Below are 26,514 nucleotides of genomic sequence, written 5' to 3'. Positions count from 1 at the left end.
GCCATCGGCACTGTCACCATGCTGAGCCGCAGCTCCTTCACCAGCCTGGTGGTGGGCGTGTTCGCCGTGTACGTGGCGCACACCTGCTGGGTCATGTACGGCATCGTCTACACGCGGCCCTGCCCGGCGGCGGCGGCGGCGGGGGACGGCGCGGCCGGGGGATGCGTGTGGCCCTACTTGGCTCGGAGGCCCAAGCTTCAGGTGAGCGGGGCGGGCACGGCCCGAGGCCCTGGGCACACCGCCCTTGGCACCGCCCCTGCCCTCGGTCCCTGCCCTCTGTCCCTGTCGGTGCCCTCTGACCCCGCTTCGCTCCGGTCCCTGCTCCCTTCCGGGCAGCGCTGGGCCTTGCGGAGAGCTCCCTTGGCTGCTGCGCGGGCAGGACTTGGCTTCCTGTGGTTTTATTGATTTCGTATCTCTGCTGTCACACGCGTACTGGTTAGAGCAGCGTTGCGGAGGAAATGCTGGGCCTGTTTAATCTAGAGAAGTCTTCATTAATTCATATAAATATGTCAGAGGATGGGTGCCAAGGGGATGGTGCCAGGCTGCTAAGTGGTGCCTGGCGACAGGATGAGGAGGAATGTCCGCAAACTAAACCACAAGAACTCCCACTTCAGTGTGAGAAAGAGCTTCGTTGTATTGAGGGTTGCAGAGCACCTGTCTGGGGACATTCCAAACCCATCTAAATGTGTTCCTGTGTTACCTGCTCTAGGTCACCCTGCCTTGCCAGGGGCATTGGACAGGGTGATCTCCAGAGGTCCTTTCCAGTCCTGACAGAGACCCTTTCCTTTATTGACAGGATCTCTGGTTCTCTGAAATGGATCCACTTCCTTCAACTTCCAGAACAGGCCATCCCATTAAAACGTATTTAATGGCTTTGTTTCTACCCCCAAAAGGAGCTGAAAGACTTTTTTTGAGTACACAATTTTCTTTCCCTGTGTGTACCACCTTCCTGCAACTGGGAGAATTAGCGAAGCTGAAAGACAGACCTGTACTGTAAATGTAGAGATGCATGAATTTATTTCCATACTCTTAATTTCTCTGTGCTGTGTTTTGCTTTCAGTTAAGTGTGTACACTACCACCCGGTCAAGCATTGGTGCAGAGAGTAATATAGATCTTGTGCTGAATGTGGAGGATTTTGATATTGAGTCCAAATTTGAAAGGTAAGGATCTGGACTTGTAGTATCCAAGGTATCAGAGTTCTTTGTTGAATTCTGAAGTGTGCATCCAACCTAGGAGTTACGTGGATGGAAGTGTGCATGAAGCCAAGGTAGATTTCACTATTGGTTGGCTTGGATCAGCGTGCTGTTCTCAGACGTGTAGGCAGATGTTTTGTAGAAGTGTGCCTTGCTCATAATAGGAAAAATTAGTTTCCATTGAGAAAATCTAAAGACAAATGTACCTGGGAGTGCTTGAGACTTGCCTCTAATCACATAGGTAGGACAGTGGCTACATGTTTTGTTTTGTTCTTAATTGTTGGGGCTTCAGACCTGGAACAGGACTTCGACATCAAACCGTGTTCTCCTTTCATGTATTTGAGCAACATGCTCTTCCATAACTATTTCTCTGCTAAAAGTCACATAGGAAAACCTTATTTTCTGATAGTCTAGGGTTTGGGGATCTTCTGAAGCAATATTGGTGCCAAGACTGTGCCCTCAGAGAAATTTTTCAGTAGAACACTGCACTCTGCAAATGCCTCTGAACAATAAAAATGACTGGAACTGCTTGTTTCGTTCTTCAGATTTGCCGTCTCACTTTTGGTTTCTTTGTTTGTTTAAAATAATTGCCCAATTCTTGACTCTCTTATCGTAGTCTCCAAGGTTACTTCACTCTCTTCATTTTCTATGACTAAAGAACTCGTTGGTTAGAGTTTAGGTCATATTGAACCTCTTCTCTGACAGACCTTATAAGAATTGTTTTACTGACAGGGTCTGCTAAGCTATTGAAAGTATTCAGAGCAGAATAAGCTGAGCAAGACTACAGGAATAGAGGAGGCATTATGCAAGGGTGCAAGTAGGATGATTTCTTGGCTACTACAAGGGGAGTGACTTCATGGTTTGGGGCTCCAGTTTTAGAGTTCTCTGCTTGGCATGCCTTAGCTGAGAAGATATTTTATTAATGCAAAGTGCAAGGCAAAACTTTGTGATTTTCTTTTTAAACTTTGTATCATGTATATGATCTGTGATGCATCTTCAGCACAGGAAGGCTGGTTTTTTACAAATGCTGTCATCATTTTGGCCCTGTGACCTATCAGTAGAGGAAAGAAACAAAAGAATTGATGATGCAGTCCTGTGTTATCTAGGGCAATAAAGCTGGGAGTGGACAAAGGTTAAAGTATCTTAATATAATAGTAAATCTTTGGAAATGCGTATATTATGATATATTGTATAAAAAATTACCTCTCTGGCCATGGAACAGGTTAGCCAGAAGTAATTGTGTCTAGTAATAGCTAAATATTTCAGCATGTGCTTTGTCATCACATAATATATTTATTTTGTATTTTAGGACAGTGAATGTCTCTGTACCAAAGAAAACCCGAAATAATGGCACATTATATGCATTCATATTTCTTCACCATGCTGGCATTTTGCCTTGGCATGATGGTAAGCAGGTGCATATAGTAAGCCCTCTGACCACGTACATGATCCCCAAACCAGAAGAGATTAATTTGCTCACTGGTGAATCAGCCACACAGGTAGGTGTGTGTCCCATCTATGGAAGAGCATCTGCAAAATAAGGAATTTATTTTGTAGACATTTCTGTTGTTAGTATCTGCTGTGCTTGCATCTTTAAACTAAGGATGATAAAACAGAAAAAAAAAATCAAAATCCTCTTCTTAATTATCTTGCCAATAGCAGACCACTCAGCAGAGCAGAGGCAGAGCTCTTTAAAATGCTGGCTAGTTATTTAAACACCATCCTAGTTAACAGTAATTGCTTCAAGGATTCATTGCTTTTGGTAGAAACACTGTATTGCTCTGGAACAGCATGGTGCTGCTTTCTGTAGTGAATTGAATTCATTTGAAATAATATGCTTTGCTGTTGTAAAATAGCAGCATAAGATATGAGGACAGATAATGTTTGGTTGATCATCCTTTTGACTGTTTTGAAGTAACATCTGATTATTGTATAGTCGTGATTTCAAAGTGATTTATTCTCACTAGTATCCACAATCCTAAGGTATGAAGGTTAATTAGATGAATATTCCTTCTTGATGAACAAGGCTGAACTTCAGTGAATGGACACTGAAGTTTTTCAGTAAGAGATTGTGGTGGGCCTTTGAAATCCATTCTGTTGTATTTGAGCAAGAGACTTGATCTGGTCAAAATTAAGGTAAATTGTTTCTTAGCAGGCTTCTGGTTTATGATATAGTTAATGGCTCTCTGGATTCTGTGTGTTAGATTATTACCTTGTTCAAAATTGTGTTGGTTAGCAGTATGCATTTTTATTCTTTTTTTTTTTTTTTAAGCAAATTGAAGCAGAAAAGCAGCCCAATGCCCTGGATGAACCAATCTCTCACTGGAGGTCAAGACTCACCTTAAACGTCATGGTGGAAGATTTTGTGTTTGATGGATCATCGCTCCCTGCTGATGTTCACCGCTACATGAAAATGTAAGTCAATGACTTTGTTTTGTCAGATATGGTATTTATAAACTTATGTCACATTTCTTCAAAAACCCTTAACCTTCTGTAGTATTTTGTGTTTAAATGGGCACAAGAGCAGATGCTCTTAATGATTGCATTTTGTAGTGACAATTTGCTGCTAAGATACTATGTACTAGAAAGCCTTACTGCAGACACCTGGTTCCTGGACAGCTCAGAGCTTACAATACTTTTTCTGTGTGAAGCTACCATAGTAAGGCAAAGCAGGGCTACAAAGACACAGGTAAAATGCTATAACAGACCTCAAACCTATTTGTTGTCCTGTTGTCCTTCTGTCCTTCAGAGCAGTTGCCATCCCTTGACCCTTTCCAGTTTTCCTTCATGTGCAAGTTACTTGTACAAACTGGAAGTGCTGAAGTGGTACAGCTGATCTCCTAGGATACCTGTTTTCCTCCCTTTATGATTCACTTTATTTTACTTTGACAGGGCGTGTTCCTATGTTATGTCATTTTTCTCAAGAAAATTCTAACACACAGGGCTGGGATTTTGGGCCTCTAGGTGCAGGCAGTAGCTTCTGCTCACAGCTTGCTTCAGTCACTTCCAGTATCAAGCATATAAGTAATGCTCTGTAGGCTTGTGCTGCTGTATGTTGATGCCTTTCTCTACCAGTACCCTCTTAAATCCAGAAGTATTAACCAGCAGATCCCAGGGTTCTGGGGTAGCTTTCCAGCCAGAATAGGTAGAACCATAACAAGAAGGGGTTGTTGGACTGGTATTGATGGGTGAGGAAGCTTTTTCTGGTTGATTTGCATCAGTGCTGTTTAATTATGGCATTATACAGGAAAAGAGTTTTGATATGAAATAACCTGCTGCAATTTCAGTAACAATAGCTTTAATCATAGTTACTACATAGAAATCAAATCACTTCAGGTAAATAACCAAGCACTGTTTCTGAGCCTCAATTTAGTACTTTTCTGTGCTACTGTTGCACATTGTGTGTTTAGTATGTGTCTCTCAGCATGCATGGAGACTCTTCTTTTGTCAACAGTTCAAGTTCAACTTTCAGGCTTTAAGAATCTCCATGATGCTGCTCCATAGATTTTTACCAAGAACATCACAGTGTAGATACCTAACTGCCTTTCTAGTGAAGACTTGAAGAATTTGTCTCTGTTAGGGTATTGCGCTAAATAATTTTCTAAGATGCTGACATAGCAACTGCATGTAGGTCATAATTTACTAAATAACTTTACAGTAACCAATTTGATAGAGGGCTTGAAGGCTAGGAAGTGTTTATTGGATTCATGCAGCTTGGTCAGGTGGTATAGCAATCCAAATGAGAGCTTCTGTAGATGGCAGAGAAGATTTCTGCTCCTTGTACAATCCCTGCAGTAGTGTCTGACCTTCTCACTTGTGCATCAGCCAACATCACATCCATGGTCCCGTGTGGGTGAGAGCATGAGACTGATGTCCTGCCAGGCACCAGTGAGGGGGGGAGATGGGGGAGGGGTGTCATGGTCACAGTAGGAGGGGGATATTTGAAAGGACACAAAAGGACACAAATACATGGCAGTAAACTTCAGCATGTTTCTCTTCCACAGACTTTTAAATTTCCCTTGGTCATTCAAAAGCTTCAGCATCATCACAACCAATTTCGTTTGTATTTTTATTTGCTTATTCTGCCTTTCTACAGAAGAGTGAAAACAAACAAAATTTTTCAATACCTGTATCTTTCAATGAAAAATTGATTCTGGACTAGTGGCTTATTTCTTGCTGTGTGTTAAAAGAAAATGTTCTTGAAAAGATGGTGGGACATTTTTACATGGGTAGATTGGAAAGTGATGAATGAGTGCTAATTTGAATAAAAGTAGTTTTCTTTTTAGATCACTACAGTTATAAAATCCATGTTTAAACATCCTAGGGTTCAATTGGGGAAGACAGTGCATTACCTTCCAATATTATTTATTGATCAGCTAAGCAACAGAGTGAAAGATTTGATGGTGAGTAATAGAATACCTTTAATTACATTTAACAGTTTTAACAGTAATCTTCAATGTTGTTTTAAGATTTTCTCATAGGTTGTTTGCTGTAATGAAGAAGTATAAATGCACAAAAGGACTCAATGACCATTTAACTTAATGTGACCTAATGTGGTAATTGCAGAGGCTGGATCTGGGTTTTGAGACTTCTGTCTGGCAGAAGTATCTGTCAGTCACTGTCTTCTATTCCACCAAAGATGTTTGGATTTCATTGCTTTTGCCTTTTGGGTGGATATGGAGGACTTCACTGCAGCAGCAGTAGTGGCAGGACCAGTCTCTTCACTAGTTTGACTCCCTAATATGAAAAAATCCCAGAGTAGATTCTCATACCTTCTAGGCATATTGACAATATCCACAGCTGATAGTAGAGCTACTCTTGAGATAAGTCAGTAGCTATTCTCTTATCTCCTCAAAATTCAGATGTGAGTAAATTTCTTGGTACTGCTGTCTATCATGTTAGACTAACTTGAGCACCTGAAAGTTTGGTGTCACAATACATCCAATGATTTGGTGCACTTAAGTAAATCAGTACTTTGAAACTTAAGTAAAAGTTGGATGAGATTTCTGGAGGTTGCTAGTCCAGTGCCTCTTCTTAGAGTAGGATCATGTGGAGTGAGTTTTTCAAGAGGTTTTCCAGTTGAGGTTTGGTTATATCCAAGGGTGGGGAGGCCACAGCCTGTATGGGCAACCTGCTTTAGTATTCAGTCACTCCAGCAGTAAAAAAAAAAAAAGAAAGAATTTTCTGTATTCAGTTTTTGCCCAACTCTTATCCTGTAGGACATCATGCAGTCCCTTTGCTACAGGTTAGACATGGCAGTCCCATGTAGCTAAATCGTGTTGATCTTAGCAGCTCTTAGTTAGGCCTTGCAGTTCTTTTCAGTTGCATTGACTGGAATTTGGTACTTGAAGTTACTGAGAACAGCAGTCTAGGGGAACGCCTCAGAACTGTTAAATGAGCACATCTGAATTATGCATCTTCTAGCTGGAAGCCTTTGTAGATGTAAACGTCCCATAAACCTCTAAAATTGTCTCTCCAATTCATTACTTTAGCTCAGAGAAAGGGTTTTGTTACTTAGTGTTCAAGACAATCTTTACAAATTTGTGTCCCTTCCACCCCAGATTTGTACAGCAAAATAAACTCCTGAGCATTTGTTACAAGTCCTGACAGCAGATTGTTTTGTCCAGTATTTTTTTAGATATGTATTTTTTTAGATATGTAGATTTCTGTATTAGTGGCCATTGTCCTTTGTTTAAAGTTTTATCACAGCTCATCTGGTCCAGTTCAGTACATTCGTGTGAACTTTTAACTGGTCAAGTCATGTACCCTGTTTACAAATAAATTCAGCATTCCCATGTTACTAATGACATTCCTGCAGTTGTCATGCATGCCACAGTTAATACTGTTGTAACTTACTGCCTTACAAAGGCATTAAAGATCCTGGGAAGTGCTGCAAAGACTATTCCATTAAAACCTGCAAACTTCCCTGTCAGCACTGCTTATGTGATGTCTCAGCAGTGATTGGCCAAAGTGCTCTCAAGCCCTGCAGAAAGAGTGGTCTTGTAGTAAACATTCTGTGAGAGACTAAGTAGTAAGTGAAGAGCAGGCATGAATAAGGAGAGAAGGTGGTACAGCTTTTGTGGAGCCAGGTTACTATTTGAGTGTGAATAGGGGCACAGACAGTATCTGTTTTCTATGCCTGACCTAAAATCATGGAGCTGAAGATGTGTTTTTCCTGCTTGTGCTGGGCTGTGTAGATTGTTAACTAACTCTCCTTTTCATCAAGATGTGGGTCTTCTGTGGCGAGTACTGCAGTCTAGAGATTGTGTTCCTCATGTTCTTAACGTGCTTAAATGCCATGGGTCTGGGATTGCACAGAATTTAATAAAGAGATAATTTTAAAATTCATACCACTGAATTTATTTGCAGTGTTTGCACACTGTTTGGTAGTATTGACTAAGTAGAGTGCTAGAAGTAATGATGCTCTGATGCCATACTGCAGGAGTAGGTGTATTGCAAGGATTTCTAGCTTTCAAAGGCTTAGCGACCATCACACTCACATTGAGGTTGTGAGGCACCACTTGTGCGTTTTAAGTTGTTTGTTAAGAAAGAATTCATTCTTCTAATCTTACCTTTATTTTAGTTTGCTTTTGCGGTTGGACAATTCCAATCTCTGTCTTCTGTTGCAATCCAGTTTCCTCCCTACAGTCCCCCTAATTCCTCCATAGTAATTCTTTGTCTGTGGAGAGTGCCACATTTGCCACATGCTGCTTACCCAGGCATTTGCAAAAGTTTTGTTTCTTGTCCGTCCTCCACAGATAAAATTTCTTTTCCCTTTCTGCTGTAAATGTTAACACTGTCTTTGATAGACTGAGAAATTGAAATTAGACTCACTGAATTATGGGAATCCTTTGAAAAGGAGAAGCAGTGTGGAAGATGTTCATATGGTTGTTGGTAAATGGCTGTAGAATCTTGCCAGTGTTCTCTACAGTCAGCTGTAACCACACTTGATTTTTTGTTCCATTCTGTTCAGAGATCCCTGACACTTGTCTAGTTTCTCAAGCTTTTCTCTCTGCTGTATTCATAAAACTTTCTCAGCTTCCCAGCTTCTCCTTCATGTGCGTGCATGTTCTGCCCCTGTCTGAAAAGCTTAGAGAGTCTTGGGAGGGTGGTGAAATTGAGATTTGTTTGTACTCACTGGAGGAAAGAGTGAATGGGGGAATGAATGTAGCCCTCAGTTCACATGTAAATGATAGCTGGGGAGCCTAAAACCATGTTCTGTGTCACAGGAATCAGAAGCCAATTCACCTCAGTTAGGTGTCAGCTAACTAATTACTGTAGAAACAGATGCAGAGTAGAGCAGCAGGTCTGAGATGGGAATTATGATTGGGAGTAATTAGGAGCCTGGAGCAGCAGATCTTGAACTCTTGCAAATAGTGCCTGCCAGTCTGTCATCCTGGGCTGTCTTTGGAAATGTAAAACAGACTGCCTGAACGTGTTCTGAGATATTTGCTGAGTATTCTAACATCTTAGAGGACAAGGGGGTTTTTGTGGTTTTTTTAAACCTGTTTGAGAGGTGGGGAAGGATAGCTGTCATGCAGAAGGAGCTGAGGCAATTTAAGATTTTTGTTTTTTCAGCTTAAGTAACATGTAGATGATACAGTAGGATTAGCAGAGATTTAATTTCTGGGGTGCAGTAAGAAAATTTTTGTGACACTCCAGATCCCAAAGTTATCTTACTTAGCTTTAGGTGTGGTGTTTTCATTAGTCTGAGCTAGTGGTATCATCTTGCTTCCCCACCCTTTCAATTTCTCTCAAAATCAGACTCAATGAAGTAAATTTCTGACTGTGGCCTTTGGGATACAATTTGCTTGTTGGGTTTTTTGGGGTTTTTGTATAATATTCTAGTTTAGGTAATCTTAGCATGTACATTCAGAGAAGAACTGTCAAAAGACTTATCTTAAGCACATGTTTCCCACTTTATGCTGCCATCTCAGAGGCATTTGTATACAGGAACAGTGAGGTTGCTATAGGAACTGGAACAGAACAAACTGCTAATTTAACATTTCTTGGAAGAAACACAAAGACTTCAAGCGTGATATAGAAGTCTGAGATCTTATTCCCTTTTAAGGACAAACTGAGTTCATAAAATTGTGTGATTAAATTACAGTGTGATACAATCACTTTCTTTATTTTAAAAAATATTAATGGAAGTAATTGTTGCCATTTTTCTGCTTTTAAGATGAAACATGTCTTTTTGAAATGCAGGTTATAAATCGTTCAACAACAGAGCTACCTCTTACAGTGTCGTATGACAAAATATCTCTTGGAAAACTCCGATTTTGGATCCACATGCAGGATGCTGTGTACTCCCTCCAGCAATTTGGTATGCTTACCTTTCATGACTTTAGGCTAAAAAACCACAACTAACCCCTTAATTTGTTTCTTTTATGTACATAGATGATACTTTTTTTTTTTGATAGCTGGTGAAGATGCTACAAACCTTGTGTTGATTCACCTTAAGTTGAAGATAAAAATATATGTTGACATGTGATAGGGAACAGGAATACAGAGGTGAATTAACCATGTTTAAAATAAATTTTATTTGGATAGTACTCTGTAAAAGCATTGTAGGACATAGTCAAGAAGAGCATTTTCACCTTGGGTTATCCCTGTCATCCATGGAACAGAAAAGTTGGATCAGTGGTACATAGTCTTTGATATAAGGTATACACAGCTACTCACTGTAGCCATATATCTGCAGTGAAATACAGGCAGGCCATACTAAGTAAAATCCAACTGCTTCTCCTTAGTTCAGGCCAATCTGTATTAAAGACAGTTATGTCTGCTAAACATAATTGTCGTGAAAGAGTCAAGTAATTGCTTGCTCAGAGTTTGTGGAGGGCAGTTGTCCACCATCAGCTCTTCATAATTTTTTGTGAGCCTCCTCAGAATCAAAATTTTCATATTCCATGCCGTGGTTGTTGTGTGATAGACACAGATATCAAGACCTCTCATCCCGAGTGTACCTCCTGTGCCTGGAAAAAAGGCCTGTGTAAGGTGCTGCTTGTTCCCCCTACAAATGTAGATAGTGAAACATGAGGTTTGAAATTTTCCTATTGGAGTAATTTCTGGAGCAGTCAGATTAGTAGAAAAACTCCAAAATCACTTGAGAATGGCCATGAACTTGCTGTGATGGCAAAGTGTGTTGATGCTGCACTCAAGCACCATTGCCATAAACGCAACATTGTGTATTTTCTGAGAGCTGTGGACTTCAATCATGTTGCATCCATGGCCATATTTCTCACTGACTTTCGTTGACCGTTACTGTGTAGTCCTTTTCTTATTGTTCAGCTTTTGATGTGAAGCTCACTCTTCCTGTGTATCAAACTAAAGTTCAGAGGCCAATGTGTAAAACCTTTTTTATTTACTCTCTGCTCAGGCCAAAATGATTTAATGTGTCTTCCCATTTGTCTGTCAGGTGGTCAGCTTAGGTTGTAATTACACAAGATGTTAAAGGCACATTACAAAACACATCGTAATTACATAAATCAAAGGCTTGTAACTGGTGAGGTTTGGGTTTGGGCAAGACAAATAACTTGCCAAAATACAGGTAGATTAGGATTTTACCTATAAAGCTTCCATCATGTTTTGGATTTATGATTCCTTAACAGCACTTGTGCAGGTGACATAAGATTCCTTTCACACTGGACTTGAGCATAACAGCAGTGAACTGTCAGGTACTTCTTGCACAATGACTTGTTCTTTTTTGTAGGGTTTTCAGAAAAGGATGCAGATGAAGTAAAAGGAATTTTTGTTGATACTAACTTGTACTTTCTGGCTTTGACATTCTTCGTAGCAGCGTTCCATGTAAGTGGTTTTAGTTTTTAGGCAGTACATAATATTGGGGGAAAAAAAACGGGGGAGGTGTGTCTGATTTTCAGGTGTTCCATTTATTAAGAATTATTCTTGACCATAGTGATTTCAGTAGAGCAGTGGAAGCATTATCTGGTACAAAAGTCAGCTATATTTCCAATACAGAGTTAATATAAAAACCTTAAATAAGGCAGAAATTTGAGATAATTATACAGAAATTAACAGTCTTGACTGAAATATAAAGTATTACCATCATTATCACTTTTTTTTCATTGTAGGTGAACCAAAGACCCTAGATTTAATATGCCTGTCAACACTGGTTTAAATTTTGTTGACTTCTCACAAGGTTTATCACTGCAGTAGCATAGCTGGGGCACCTGTATTAGGGTTTGAGTCTCTGACTTCTAATCCATGCAGAAATTTAGATCAGATGATATTTTCTGAAATAGCTTCTAGAAATGTTCCTGTAAAGTGTGGAGTGCTCGTGATTATTTTTTTGTTTTTGTTTGTCCCTTTTTTTAGCACTGGCTTAAATCTGAACCTTGATTAACAACTTTTAATGAACAACTTTTTTTAGACACTGGGAATATTTTTGTAATCCACAGTTATAGTCAACACAGTTCCCATACTCTGGGAGAGATAAGAACTTGCCTGGAATGTTATGTTTCTTTATACTTACATTGCACACAGTTAACTTGTTTGGAAAGCCTTAGACTTGCATGGCATATTAATTTAATTTTCCCACTCTGATCATCAGATTGCAAGGTATCTGTAGACTAGGACAAATTTTTCTGATACTTCTTTCTTTTGTATATCATTTTCCCAAATAATAAAAAAAACCCCAAAAAATCAGAAAAAAACCCAAACAACAACCCTCTTCCACAAACAAACAAACCCCACAAAAACAACTGAAAATTTCCTCATTAAAATCTACTGACCCAAGAATTTCTGGAATCTGTGTTTGATTTTTTTTTTTTTAGACACTGAAGTCTTAAAGGAAATACCAAAAACTATACTGAGTGAAAATACTGAAAAAAATAAAAAAGCTTCCTACAAATAAATTGAGTTCTAAAATGTTCTGGAAGTTTAGGTCAACTTTGTGACAAAATACAGAGGAAACCTGGCTTGCTGTATTGTAGGATTTTTTTTCCTAAACTTTTGATATTAACCAAATGTAAATTGACTATCCAATACTGAGCATTTTTAGTTTAATTTACTATGCTTTTCTCTGTGGTGTGTGGTTCCTCAAGGTCCTTGTTCTTCACCCTCAATGATGAATTTCCCTGTATTGGGTCTCTGGGTTGCTTTACAGGACACTAATCTGGGCAGCATTGCAATGGTAGTGTTTGAAATTCATCCTGCCATTTTGCATTGCTTTTAGAGCCTGGGCTTCTACAACTTTTCTTTTTAGGTTTTATTTGTGAGTCTTAATTTTTGAAGCTTCTAAAATGGGGTTTTTTTTAATACCATGTTGAATGCATTGTTAGCATTTTCAGTCTCTCACTAGTGTATATCTCAAATGAGCAAATGAGTATGTTTCTTCCTATTTGCAGCTTCTCTTTGATTTCCTTGCATTTAAAAATGACATCAGTTTTTGGAAGAAAAAGAGGAGCATGATTGGGATGTCTACAAAAGCAGGTATGGACTAGAATGAAAAGTGTTGTGTATGTGCTGTCTATTTTATGGTGTGTGTTTTCAGTCTTGCTCTAAGTTAACACTTTGTAGGTTTATAGAAATAGCCAAATGAGATGGTTTGTGTACAAAAAGATGGCTAACAGGCTACAGAGATGTAACTGTTAGTTACATCTAACTTTGTTCTAACTTTGTTAGTTCTGTGCTCAGGTATCACTTGAGTTTAAGCACTTGTGTCGCTACTGAGGTTTAACTGTCTTGGAGTTGGGAATTAGATTAATAGTGAGTCAGTTACCATGTTTTCCTTGCTGAAGGAGCAGAGAAGTACTTTGAGAAAAGAATGAAGAGCAGAAAAAGTTCTGTGGGTGGAGAGAATGTGCTTTCATGAGTAATGCTGTTCTGCAAGTCCCTTGTGTTCCTTGTAGATAACTGCAGGTTCCAAAATATTTGTGGGTGGAAAGTGCTGTATTGTAATGCTCTTGCTTGATTTGGGCTTTGATGTAAACAGGAGCAATGGAGGCTCCTGGGGTAGGGGGAGGGGGAGAGCATGGGAGGGTTGACTTGATTTGTTTATAGGAAAGATGAGAGAAACACAGTGATCTGACATCCTGCCAAGCCTTCCTAGAAACAGATGAATTGCTTTTTTTCCAGTCTTGATTATGAAGCAAAATTGTAAACCTGGAGTCACTTGACCTCTGTGACTATCCCTAATTCTATCATACTTACAGATAGATTAAAACATGTAAGGAATATCAGTACCGGGGGGGAAGGGCATTCTAATTGATGATGAACAACATGCTTTATCATGTGGATAATCCATCTATCATTTTTATGAGTGCATTTGTTTTTTTAAAGCAGTTGTACTGCTGTTGGCATGTGTATGCCAAAATGTTTATAAAAATTCAAAACCATCCATGGAATTTCAGAAATAAGAGTCAGTTGCCAGATTTAAGTCTCAGTAAAGTCAAATTCAAAAGACTTTAACATTTACAAACAATAAATGAGTCTCAAATACTGACATTATGTTCTCTCACAGCCTTTCAGCTTCCAGGAGACAAGCATCATGAATGTAGCTCCTAATTGTACTCACATATTGCTGAATTGCTTCAGTACAGAAATCTTCATTAAATGTTCCAATTCTCTTTCATCTCCTGTGATAAGGATTGCATAAAATGTTCTTGTTCCCTATTTGCCCAGAGATCATTGGCTGTTTCTAGGACTACTAGATATATCAAGATGTACACAGAAGTTCATACCTAAATTGTGTAAGACAGAATTGTACCAAATAGACCATCAGTCTTCTGTCATCTCAGCTGTTCATTTAAATATTAATAAGCCTTCCATTTTCATGTTTTCTGTCTAGTGCTTTGGCGGTGCTTTAGTACTGTGGTAATATTTCTTTTCCTTTTGGATGAACAAACAAGTTTATTGGTACTGATCCCAGCAGGCATTGGTGCAGTGATTGAGGTGAGTTCTTAAAGCTGTAGCACCAGATACCAGTATTTGCAGCAACATCCATAGTTTACAGTAGAAAAATAATGCTAAACCAGTTACTGGAAAATTCTGCTGTAGCTTGTGTGTCCTTGGCTTTCAGTGACAGAAGAGATGGTGTCCCTTGATCAAATAACTAAACTGGAAGTATCTGTTTTTTCTGGGATGGACCAGCTGATATTGCAAAAACCAAACAGAGTGATGCTGAGGTTCCACTTACCACATCACCCAATAGCCCTCACTCCTGGCCAAGCAAGTTTACCCATGTCAACAAGCCTGCATGGAAGCACTGTCACAGAGCAGGCTGTGTGCCCACACACAGTGCCAGGACTGAGGTGACTGGGGAAGGAGGACAAGGAGGAGAGTGCTGCCTGTGTGCATGATTCCAAAAGTCTGCATCTAGTCAGTGGGTTGCAGGTAACACAGCTGTCTCAAGGTGACGGCACTCTCAGTGACAGTACATCTCAGAGGAATTTGTCTGCTAGGAAGAGCTTTTTCACAGCTTGGATTTAACTCCTGTTTTTCATGCAGTGCTAATAGTGACATTGATTCTGTAAGAAATTATTTTCTCACTTGTACCAAAGATAACAGTAAAGGATTGTCGTTACACGATTCCCTTTTTTTTTTTTTTTTTTGTCTGGAATATATGGTGGGTAAGAAGAGAATATTGGTGTGTCTAAAGTTAAGCAAATTAACCTTGTCCACAAAAATCTTCAGGGAGTGCAGCTCTCCTGGGGACCTGCATTGCCTAAGTTGTCAAATCTGTATAGCAGTGTGGGTACATGAGTAAATTTTCAGGTGAACTGAAACTTCAGGTTTACGTTAGGGTCAGGCTGTTACAGCTGTACTGTAAGTAACCAAATAATTCAGCAGATTCACTGATTTTTGCTTGTAGTTCATTACTGAAATGTAATGACTGTATAAGTGCCAACTTAATTCCTGTTAGGAGTTCTGAGGCACTTTCATCAAAGGCACATAAAAACTTGCTTGGCAAATGACTACTGGAATTTTCTAAATGCCTGACCTGGGGTTCATCTTGGTGCTAACCCCACTTAGGCACTACCATTCAGATATCCTGGAATGACTACATTACTTCACTTAAATTACATCATCTGATAAAGAGATTTAATAGTGCAGGCTCACAACGTTGTACTTGTTTGATTACATGGCATTTGGTTTGTGTAGACACAGGCAGTGTGTGCAATCAGGATACTACTGCTTTATGTAGTGGGTAATCTGGATTAAAATAGGTAATCTGGAATCCTTCATAAGATGCTCCTTTATATAATAATCTTTTATGTGCATTTTTTGGTTTTGCTAATCACAGCTCTGGAAGGTGAAGAAGGCCTTGAAAATGACAATCAGGTGGCAAGGTTTGAGACCCAAATTTCAGGTATAGTATACATTGCTCTGTTAATGATTTATACTCTTGAGTCATCCATCTGTTTCCAGGTTACCATGCAACTTGACTTCTAGTGAAATGAAGAATATTTTTTAATTATAAAATTTTCCTGTGTGCATCTCTCTATGAATGGCTTAATCCAATAGCAGGATGAGCATTTGCAAACCTGTTTCTTTCTTTGAGTTCTTTAGAAGAAGCAGCTATTTGTATGTATTTGTGGTGCAAGAAATTTCAGAACTTTTCTGTCAGTTCTGCTTAATCTTTATAGGTGGGCTGTGCTGCTGCCACTGTGTTGGAAAGGCACTCTTAAGTGACATCATGTTTTGAAATAAGAAACTGGCTTTTTCATGAACCTGTAGTGTGACTTTTCCATTGTGGAACTAACAGAAGATGTGGAATGTTGTGGGGACAGTACACTCTTAGATGATTCTTTTGAGTAAAATGAAGTGCTGAGATTGCAGAACATGCAGTGGCAAAGTGCAGTCTGCACTGAAAGTTTATCTTGCTATTAGAAGAAACAATTGTCTAATATTCAGTGTTTCTGCACAAGAAGTGCTGGGGGTTTGTGCTGCTTAAAGTCTGTGTCTGGAGTGACTGGTGGCTCTACTTGTTCCTATGTCAAGGAACTGTGTTGAAGCAGGCAGAATTTCTGGACATGTGCAGGTAATCCATAACAATGATAATCCATGACCTCTTCATGGTTATGGCTTTTCATAAATGCTTCCTGTATCTGACATATTTCTAGCTACTTGACTTTGCTCTTGCCTTGTGAATTCTGCTGTTTCAATGGCATTTCTCTAAGCAAAAAAGTCCTGGAAGTTTGGTATAAAATATGAGGCTAAAAGTTAATCTTTTTGCCTATGCTATATTTAGTATGCTGCACAGGACTAATATATGACTCTCCTATACAGAAGCTTTTAAAAGCTTTGTTACCTGCTTAATGTAGAGAGTTGGAGAGCAAATGCTTTCCCCAGTGTTCTGATGTGATTATGATTTTCATATGTGTTGCAGTTTGGTGCGTACAATGACTCTGAAAAGAAAACCGAGGAATATGATGCCCAGGTAAGAGGGAATCCTATGACTTGTGATCTACAAAGTCTGTATATGTCACCTGTTGATTGACTTGTTTTGCTTTTTTTTTCTACAAATGTATTTTCCACATCTTCACAGTTGTCAAGTGGATCATCACTGTGTAGATGATCAGGTAGTGAAGATTCATTCTGATAATTTATGAAAGGAAACAATGAAATAGTTCTTTTGGTTGTTGAATCTGGTTGAGACATTGCTCTGAGAAGCATTACCACTCAAAAATTTGAAAGCTGATATTTGTACTTGTTATTTTTACTGAAAGTAAGTTCACATGGTTCCTGTTTTTTGAAAGGAATTGAGCATGAGTGACAACATTGGTGTTAAGTAGGAAGCTACTTGTAGAGACTGATCTTTGCACTGTCTCTTGGTGTCAGCACTCTGAGGTGATTGTTTGTCTGAGTTGGGCTTTGGAATTTTCACCACCACCACTAGAAGTGGAAGCATAGTAGAAATTATAGCAGGCATTTGGGAATAGGAAAATATTTTCAGGAAAAACTTATGTGGCTGTCTTCTTTTCATGGCTATTTAATGCCATGAAAAATTTGTCCATATGGAATGTGAACTAACGAACTATTTTTCTTATCCATTAGGCTATGAAATACTTGTCATATTTGCTCTATCCACTGTGTATTGGAGGTGCCGGTTACTCCTTGCTGAATGTCAAATACAAAAGGTACTGTAATTCTGTAAAGGATCTTACAAGGAATTGAAACATTCCCCATTTTTTCTATATGGTTATTGAAATCGGTTGTTAGTTTGATGCATAGGCCAGGAACTAGAAACTTCCTTGTCCTATCTAAAGTTGAAGAATATAGATGTTTTTTTAACATCCTGTAAGCAACAGGCTGTTGTATTTCACAGGTTACCTGATAATTACTTTAGCACAGAATTCAATAGCTTGCATACATGTCAATCAGAAGAGGAGGAAGAAAGCTGCCATTCATGTTCAGAGGGCCAGTTGGTGATAGGAGAGATGAAAGGAATTCAGTGGTTGAACCTGTCCAATAGCAAAAAGAAGCAAAAACCTTCACAAAATTAGTTGGTTTGAACAAGAGGCTTCTTTGTTTCTAGATATGATAGCTATGATGGCAAGCAGGCAAAAGCATTTTTTAGAAAGGGCTCTTTATTCCTTTAGAGCCATGAACTTCCTGCAGCATAGTAATACTTCAGCAAGAGCTGGACACTCAATATTTCATGAACAAATTAAACCCTTGTCACCTTTCACTCAAAATAGCTGGTTCATTTTTTTGTTGGAGAGATGCAAGCAAGTGCGTAGCAATGAGACTTTGTTGTAGGAGAATCCTGCAAACACAAGCATGGTGAGGCCATGTAGGCATTTTTTAATAGTCCTTAGGCCCAGATGGGATGGGAGAAAACAAGCAGTAGTAGTTTTTCCTAATGTTATTTTAAGCTGTTGCTGCATACATGAGCTGTAACACTCATACTAGAAACTGGGGCAATTTCTGGGCTATTAGAAAAGCATATTTTTCAAAAGGTTCTTGTCATAGTAAGCAGCTAACCAATATGCAGCATTTTAAAATTCTGCTTTTCTGACAAAATTCTTGAATTTGTTTAGTATTTCAAAATACTGTATTTCAAATATTTTATGAGCTGCAGCTTAAGGAAGTGAAGGCAATTCATATTCTAGAAGTCTTGCCATTGTTAAATCAGTAAGGAAATGTGCCAGAACAAATAATTTTAGCAGTGGATTATCCTTTAATCTTGGAGGCATTTTCTGATTCATTCTTTAAATACTTGTGGATTACTGAAATGCTGCTACAACTGTAATGTTGCCATTAATGTGACAGTAACACAGCAGTGCAAGTTTAATTTTAAATTATGTAACCAGAGTGTGACAGTTATTAGCTGTTCTCAGAATTGCAAGCAGGAGTATGGGATTCTGTCATTGTCTGTAGCTCTACCGTTATTTTGTTAGGATTGTGCTCCATTGAACATCTGGGAAGGTTATTAGATGTAAGGAGGGAAAAATCTAGATTCCTTGTATTTACTTTTTTTTTTAATACCTACTGTTATGGTTTGCACTGAATGGTACTTGTTAAGGCCTTACTGTGCCATATTAAGTGACTCTTTAATATTTAGAACACAGTGTTATCTTGGCAGGCCTTAATACAGTCAGGTTTCAGTGAACAATATTACACACACAGTGCACATATCTCATGTCAGTTATCTAATTATCAACACAGATGTCTTAAAATGGTGTGTAAAAGTATAAAACCAGTTGATAAATCTGTCAAATCTTCTTGTATGGACTGATAAGTATCATTTGCTTAAACTGCCTTCTCTGGAGTCCCTCCAGAGAAGGAAGATGTGAGGTATTTAGTTCTTGTGATGGAGAAATTTATAACACAGCTATTTCTTGGAGTAGTCATGTGGTGTACAGTGATGTATAGGATGTGGCTAAAGAGAAATATAACTGTACTCTCTTTATTTGTAGCTGGTACTCCTGGTTGATTAACAGTTTTGTCAATGGTGAGTCCCTTTTGTTCTCTTTTCTATACATATCTTTTTAGATGAAGGCCAGGACTCAAAAGTAGAATATTAACCTCTGTCATTTGGATCAGTGTAATACAGATAAGCAACTTATTACTAAATTATCACAGTGAGTGAAAAAGGGAGAAGAATCAACCCAAAGTGAACAAAAGAATTAGATGCATCTTTGTTCTTCAGGGGGAAAAAATGAGTAAAATTACTAATTATGGAAGTACAGTTGTTTGATTAACATCTGTGCATTTGTTTGTTTTCCATATTTCATCTTCAGGAGTGTATGCTTTTGGATTCCTGTTTATGCTGCCCCAACTATTTGTAAACTACAAGGTAAGATTGAAAAGTGATGAAAGTCTACTTTTCTTGTCTCTTCTTCCAGACTTGATTACAATTTGATACTTTTTATTTCTAGATGAAATCTGTTGCACACTTACCATGGAAGGCTTTCACATACAAAGTAAGTAAAGCTCTAATTTAAAGTTGTGTGCAGTCATTTTGAAAATTATTTTCTGTAAGAAAAAGCCTAATAATAAATAGCTTAAGGATGGCTGTACTTTTTTTGTTTTAAGAACTAAACTTGTTTGCAACCATCCTTAAAATAAAAAACCACACTGATTTTCGTTTTTCATAATGACTTCCATATGATGAGAATACTTGCATCCTAGTTTTTATGATGATACTGCTTTTTGTACTGTCAGCTGTCTTGCATGAGTGCAGATGTTGCTCCTGCAGGTAAATGTATCAGTCTCAGTTAAATGCATTATTTTGAGAAGGTGTCAGTGCATCACTGACAAGGAATAGTTGCCAAGAAACAGTTAGGAATGCTAAAAGACCTTATTTTGGCAGGTTCCAGGAGCTACCAGAGGCTGAAGTAATGTACACACTGTTCTGTGCCAGGGTGGTAATTGTGAGCTTCTGGGCAGATGTGAGGGGGATTGTTCCATGGGGGAGGAGCAGCTGCACTGTGGTGTCCCCACTGCCTAGACTGCCCTGGTAAGGCAAGGCAGTGCTGCAGCCAAGCTCAGTAGCAGAGCTTGGAGTGGAAGGTGAGCTTATTTAAAACCAAAATCAGCTCACTAACCCTTTGATAGCTGCATACACACAAGCACCCACTCATGTGTCCAAGTGGTTTGTATAGTACTCAGACACCAAGATGATGGACACAAGTATCCCAGTCAGCTCTCACATGCACAGAAATGGATAACAAGGGACACCCACTGCCGAGTTCCCACATCCGCTATGTTCTCCTTCATTTAGCAACTCCATGCTAGTTTTGTTCTTGTACCCCTAAAGAGGTGATAGTGATTTGGCTATCATTTCCCACCAATCCCAATCATTAGAGTTTTTGTACTGTGCTTTGTTTTGCTGATCTTTGTGTCCTGAGAAACCCTGTCTGGATGTGCCGGGATCATCAAGGCCCTGATGCCATCACCATGTACCCTTTTTACTTGTGCATCCACTCATAAATGCTTTCATTTTTCTTGCGCTGATACATTACAATTGTCCAGAACATCTGTACTTTAAAAGGAGCAGTGTTAAAAACTGCTCAAGAAATGGTGTCCAATTCTGAACAGAAGATATGGGACAAAAGAACTAAAACATACACACCTAAAGAGACTACAAAGGCTTTTCCATTTCTATGAGCCTATAGCAATTGTCCAACTTTCTAGTGCCTTCTGTTTTTAAGGAAACAGGGTGCATCTAGGAAAACAGATTGAAATGTAGCTGGTAGCAGAATAGCAACTAAGCAGTGTTTGATGTGGAAATAGAGACAAAAATAACAATAAACACAGGATTTCAGGCATATACTAGGCAAATCAGCGTGTTTCTTAAGAGGAGGGAGCAAAAGGTATATTACTGAAATAATTTCACAATTTTACTTCACCAAAGAAAATAACTGAACAGAGACATCAGCAGTTAAATAAGCAACAGAGGGAGGTTATTCAAGCAAATTACCTTTAAATCAGTACAACCTTGCCTTTTCTTACAGAGCATTTATAGTTTGTGTTTAGATGTCGTAGGCTATCCACAACAAAGGCTTGTGTGTGTGGAGAAAGAAGTTTATTTTTGTTTTCAGTTATGTTTCATTTAGACATTTGCTTGCTCTCTTCTTCACTTCAAGTGGAAAGAAGAGTCTGAGGGTTCACCTGTGACCATTGTTTTAGAGAGCTTTGTCGTCTTTTTTCCTTAATTTGAATTCTGACTTTCCAGTTTCTGTGGGTTTTATGTTTCATTGTTAATAAAGAGTACCTTCAAGTAAGGTGATCTCAAAAGAAAATTATCCAGTCCAAACACTATTGAATGGATTGCCTTGGTGCATTCACTTGCAGTGCCTTGTGAAGACTGCCTGTGTGCCTGAAGGATGGAGCATTTAGCTTTTTCTTCCCATTATTATTGTAGGATCACTCACTTGGGTGTTGACTTGGAAAGGCTGTCTTTTCCAGCTTGTCAAGGTTTTTATTTTTGTTCCATGACAAACCTTTGCACAGACTTGAGAAATGCCAACCATATTCCTCATTCACTTCAGACTGATGGATTTGTTTTGACCTGACAGAAAGAGCTCTCCTGTTGAAACTAATCTCTGACTGGAGAGAGAACTCTCTCCTGTCCAACATTTTCTGCTGGTATTTTCTTCTATCATATAAACATTGGTTCATTTTGTAGAGTGAGTTTTGTGCTTACATCACTTGCACCCTTCTTATGGTATAGATTAGCATACAGCTTGCTAAACTGAAAGGAGCCATGTTACTGACTCGGTTTGTTAACCTAACAGTGAACATTCTTTGCTGGGTTTGTTTCCCGATGTTTTCAGTGAGTTGAAACAGTTTATTGAACATGAGTACTAGAGCTGGTGCACGGTAAGAGTTGTACACCCTTCCTGTAGCCAAGAGCCAGATCCAGAGGAGTTGCCTTTTGGTTAAATTACTTTTCATTATTGCTGCAGAAATAGAGCCTGTAGTACACCTAGTTGACTGGAATTGGTGTAGAAAATTACCCATCCGTTATTCAAGACATGGTTACTTCCAGGAAAGCACTGAAAATATTTTAAAGTCTTTCCAAAGCTATTAAGTTAATCTTCTTAAAAGCAATATATTAACAAATTTTTACACAAATTTCTACAGAAAACGAAAGTGAAGTGACATTTTGTACATCTTGTCATTTGAGTAATGGATGAACCAAAGTCTGGGGGTTTTTCCAGTTCCTTTTGAAGTTTTCTCTGAAATTGAGTATGTGTTTTTTCCCCTCCCATGACAATACTCTCACTTACCTGAAACAGTCCTACTTCCTTTTTGCTTGTAACTTCTGGTCTGTAGTAGACAGTATGTCTTCATTAGAAGAAGGAATTTTAAAGTTGGCATTAATTAGTTTTGCAGCATAACTTTTAAGTGTTGTTATAAATATGGAAACTAAATTATATATTAACTAATTATTTATGAACTTTCTAGTTGTGGTAATGACGTCAACTAAAAATGTGGTTCTGTATTTGAACCAGCTCATGCTAGATAATCAGTATTTTAGAATCTGTTTAAGTGTCCAATATGATGGTGTTCACAGGGGTCTTAGGATGAGGGAAGAGATGAGAACGTTGGCTTCATGTTTCAGAAGGCGTGATTTATTATTTTATTATAAATATGGAGGAAATCTGTGTTCCCACAGAAAAATATAGGAAGCTTCTAACTTTGTATAACTGATGACTTCCTTTCTTCACAGCCAACTGAAGTATACTTTTCTTTTATTTGTAGGCATTCAACACCTTTATCGATGATATATTTGCTTTTATCATCACTATGCCAACATCTCATAGGCTGGCATGCTTTAGAGATGATGTTGTGTTCCTGGTCTATCTCTACCAAAGATGGTATGACTTCCTTTAATATTTGTTACAGTTTTTACAGTGCTATAGATGGTTGCATTAAGAGGGTTGCTTTTGTTGCTATAAAGAGCTGTAGATTGGGCTGGACTTGGAGCAGAATCTTTACACTATAATAATGTCTAGTATAGTATGGGCTGGATCATGTTAGTTATGTATATGCTTAGTAAAGGGAATGGTGAGCAGGGCACCCTGTAATGGAGATCTCAATACAAATAAGAGGAGCTAAACCATTTTCCCATGACTGACAATAATCCTGGACATGACACAGAGTAGTAAAAAGATTCCTCTTCTCACAGTACTCAGAATTTTTGTCAGTTACCCCTTTTCCCTCCCCACAACATCCTTCTTTTCACCGGATTTGGAAGTCGGAAATCCTCCCACCCCCCAAAAAAAAAAAGAATAAAAAAACCAAGCAAAACCTACAAAAAAAAAAACCACAAAAACAAAACAGAAAAAACCTACAAATCAAATGTGAGACATAAATACCTGAAGTTAGGGAAAGGAGAGAAATTTCTAAGTTTGTATTCGCCTTAGCAGTTTTGGGCTTCCAACCCTTGCTGAGGGCCACATCTCCATATGCTCAATGTCTGAGGCATGTTCTCCAAGGTGCTCTGCAGGGCAGGAGTGAAGGGTGTTGTGTGATGGGGGACTGCCCTGCTCTGCCTTTCTGTTAACCTGGTTTGCAAAAACAAGTTATCAGGTTCTCTTGGAAGTTGAGTACCTGCTGAGTTTGAGATTCTTTGAGTAACTAAAATCAGGTAGGGAAGAAAGCTATATGTACTACTTACGAAATATTGTTCATAGTGACGTTACAGAAAGTGTATTTTTGTTTCCAAGAATAAGCATTTTTGTTTATTGTTATTTTTGTAGAAATTAAGTGGTCAGCAGCTTCTGATAGGGGCTGGGCACTGGTTTCAATCTTGAGAGGTGTCCTGGATTGCTTGAGAAAAGACTCCAGCCAAGCTTTAAGGGAGCTAGTACATCTCTTAAGAGGTTCTGTTATGAGACAACTGGTTGAGTCATATTGTGAAAAAGCTGATATGTCTGTACAAATCTTTAAAGATGTTGGCGTTTGCCACAAATGGGAATAGAGAATATGATGACAAAGAAATTAACTTTTAAAATTAAGCACCATAGAACTACTTAATTCCTTCAGATAGGAGGCTATAATGTAACTAAAGATTTGGGTTTTTTCTGCCAGGCTTTATCCTGTGGATAAGAGCAGAGTAAATGAGTATGGAGAATCTTATGAAGAAAAGTTAAAAAAAAAAAGCTCATAGAGAATAACTAAGAACTGAAGAAAATTCTGACCCCTGGACTCTTCCTCGCTTTGTGTATTACCTGGTCTTAAGGAAGGAAAAACTTATTTAATAAGAGTATTTTTAAAGCTTAAGACAGAACTACATGGACAATACATCTTCTATATTGCCAAAATCTAGTTTTGATACCCTCCTCTTTCAAGACCCTCTTCATCCTCACAAGGTCTACAGTCTGCCAGATTACATGATATAAACTTCCTGCATTTCAGCTTCTCTTCAGTGAAAACCTAAGCATCCTGACCATTGTAATTAAGATCCAAATCTGTGTTTTTAAGACAACTCATGAACTGAAACTGTGGTGCCTGTGCCACTAGGCTATGAAAACTGAAAAAACAAGACACTGTGCTACAGCAGAATCAAGGATTATTGCCAAACTGAGGGCTGTCAAAAATAAAAGGTATAATATTGGATTATATTCTACTTACAAATCATTCTCATTTGATAATGGAGATAATGGAAATTGTAGAAATTGTGAATTCCTAGCTAAAAAGATGTATTGTTGGAAATATAGGATAAGGTAGGTGGCATTGTTAAACTTCAAATTCTGCCACGTTCTTGGCCTACAATATGGCAGAGGGTTTCAGTTTTCTTAAAGTGAATGAAGGTGTGAAAAAACTGTAACATTATTTCTTTTAATATGTATGCAAGTTTATAGAAATCTTTCTGCATTGTTGACAAACCTGATTTCTTGGCATAGTAGGTATTCATGTAATGCAAATCATTGTTATGTGCTGGGAAGGTCTCTTAATGCTTCTTAAATTCTTCATCATTTGGTACCACAGTGACCTACTAGACCAATTCTGTCATGTTTCTAAGGGAATAATTCCTCAGTCTTTTCCTCTCTCCCTCCCTGCCCATCCTATTTTTTAGATGAAACACACATCATTCACATAGAATTATTTTGCTCAAGTTCAACAAACTACATGATGCAGAGAAAAAAAATAACCTGGTAAAGAACAATTCATACCTTTCAATTTAAAATCTGTATTCCATGGGAATGAAATTCATTAAGAGTGGTATTTTGATCTGTTTCTTTCAAATTTGTAGAAAATAATCAGGTTGAATTATTATACCAAAATACAAACTCCACAGCTATATCTAGAAACCACTTCCAAAAATGGTTACAAAAATTTTTTGAATCTCCAAAGATTTTTAAAAGCAAGTTTCTTAGTAACAGTAAAGAAAATAGAGTGCATTCCTTTCAACAGCAAAAAAAATAAACTTTAAAAAATCCAAAAGGCAGAATTCTAGTTTCCAATTCTAGTTTTGCTTTGGCCAGTAAGTTCGCAAATAAACCATAATGATTCTTAAGTTTATTAAATTGCATGCTGTTTGTGCAAGGCTGTTTAACTTCAATTTGTCATGAACTGAAAATATTCATACAGGTCGGCTCCTGTGGTCTGTAACTACTTGGTGAAGTGGATTTTATCCAGTACTGGTACTGCAAAAGTCTGAATGTATAAATATTTGGGTCCAAAAAGATAAAGAAGTTTGCCTATTGTGTTTTGCTACAGACTACAGCGTTTCCTGTACTGAAATCCTCCTTACACACTGTTGGCAATGGAAAGGACTCTTGAAGTGAATATTTATCTCCTGTTAATGTTAAAGTCTCTTTATGCTGTTAATTGTAACTACAGATTATTGACTTTAGCATTAAACACACCTAAGTAAGTCTATGCAAAACTGGGACTGCATTTGCTGTATCTTGTACCTGTTTTGAATTTATTTGGAGTGAGCTCTTTACTGTTAAGCAAACTAATATTTCACATTAAGATAAATGTGTGTGAAAAGTTTTACTGATGTAAAGAATGCATATAGCACATTCCCTTTTTGTGCCATTTCAAAACAACCAAGTCATTGGTTCTTCTAGAGTAGCTTCTCAAAGTCCAGAATACTGTATTTGGGTATTTCTGATGTTTCCTGGCTCGTTTTTGTACACAGAAAGATTTCTCTTGCACCTGTACATACTGTGAGTTTCCTGGTCTTCTGTCTTGCATTTCTTGACACTGACCTCATGATATTCTATACAGTAGTCATAAAGCATATAAAATTAGAACGTATTAAGTCTTTAAGATGAGCAAGACTTTCCTGTTCAAGTTACTGTTTTATGCATTCCATTTCCAAATAAAAGACTTGGCGTACAGGATAAAGAGTTAGCTTTTTGTTACTGAAAAGAAAGGTGGTAAAAAAAC

At 38.3% G+C, this 26,514-nt stretch overlaps 2 protein-coding genes across 2 annotated transcripts in view; both read left to right on the top strand.

The window, feature by feature from the left end:
• CLPTM1L (CLPTM1 like) lies at nucleotides 1-26,472 on the top strand. Its single transcript, XM_059489145.1, has 17 exons — nucleotides 1-201; nucleotides 1,061-1,161; nucleotides 2,504-2,693; nucleotides 3,467-3,609; nucleotides 5,519-5,597; nucleotides 9,403-9,520; nucleotides 10,910-11,004; nucleotides 12,564-12,648; nucleotides 14,006-14,109; nucleotides 15,461-15,526; nucleotides 16,547-16,597; nucleotides 17,215-17,297; nucleotides 19,080-19,114; nucleotides 19,404-19,459; nucleotides 19,542-19,586; nucleotides 22,873-22,988; nucleotides 24,205-26,472. Exons 1-17 carry the CDS (start codon nucleotides 19-21, stop codon nucleotides 24,281-24,283), a joined length of 1,629 nt encoding a protein of 542 aa, XP_059345128.1. The 5' UTR covers nucleotides 1-18; the 3' UTR covers nucleotides 24,284-26,472.
• Nucleotides 24,483-26,514, top strand: part of TERT (telomerase reverse transcriptase) — a 38,950-nt gene continuing 36,918 nt past the window's right edge. Inside the window, exon 1 of the mRNA XM_059489131.1 lies at nucleotides 24,483-24,719. The gene's annotated coding sequence lies outside the window, so the exon portion shown is untranslated. The remainder of the gene's footprint in view (nucleotides 24,720-26,514) is intronic.

The sequence above is a fragment of the Ammospiza nelsoni genome, chromosome 1 (genome assembly GCF_027579445.1).
Source record: "Ammospiza nelsoni isolate bAmmNel1 chromosome 1, bAmmNel1.pri, whole genome shotgun sequence".
NCBI lineage: Eukaryota > Metazoa > Chordata > Aves > Passeriformes > Passerellidae > Ammospiza > Ammospiza nelsoni.
The sequence above is the reverse complement of the archived record's forward strand: the minus strand, read 5'-3'. Positions and strand labels throughout refer to the sequence as shown.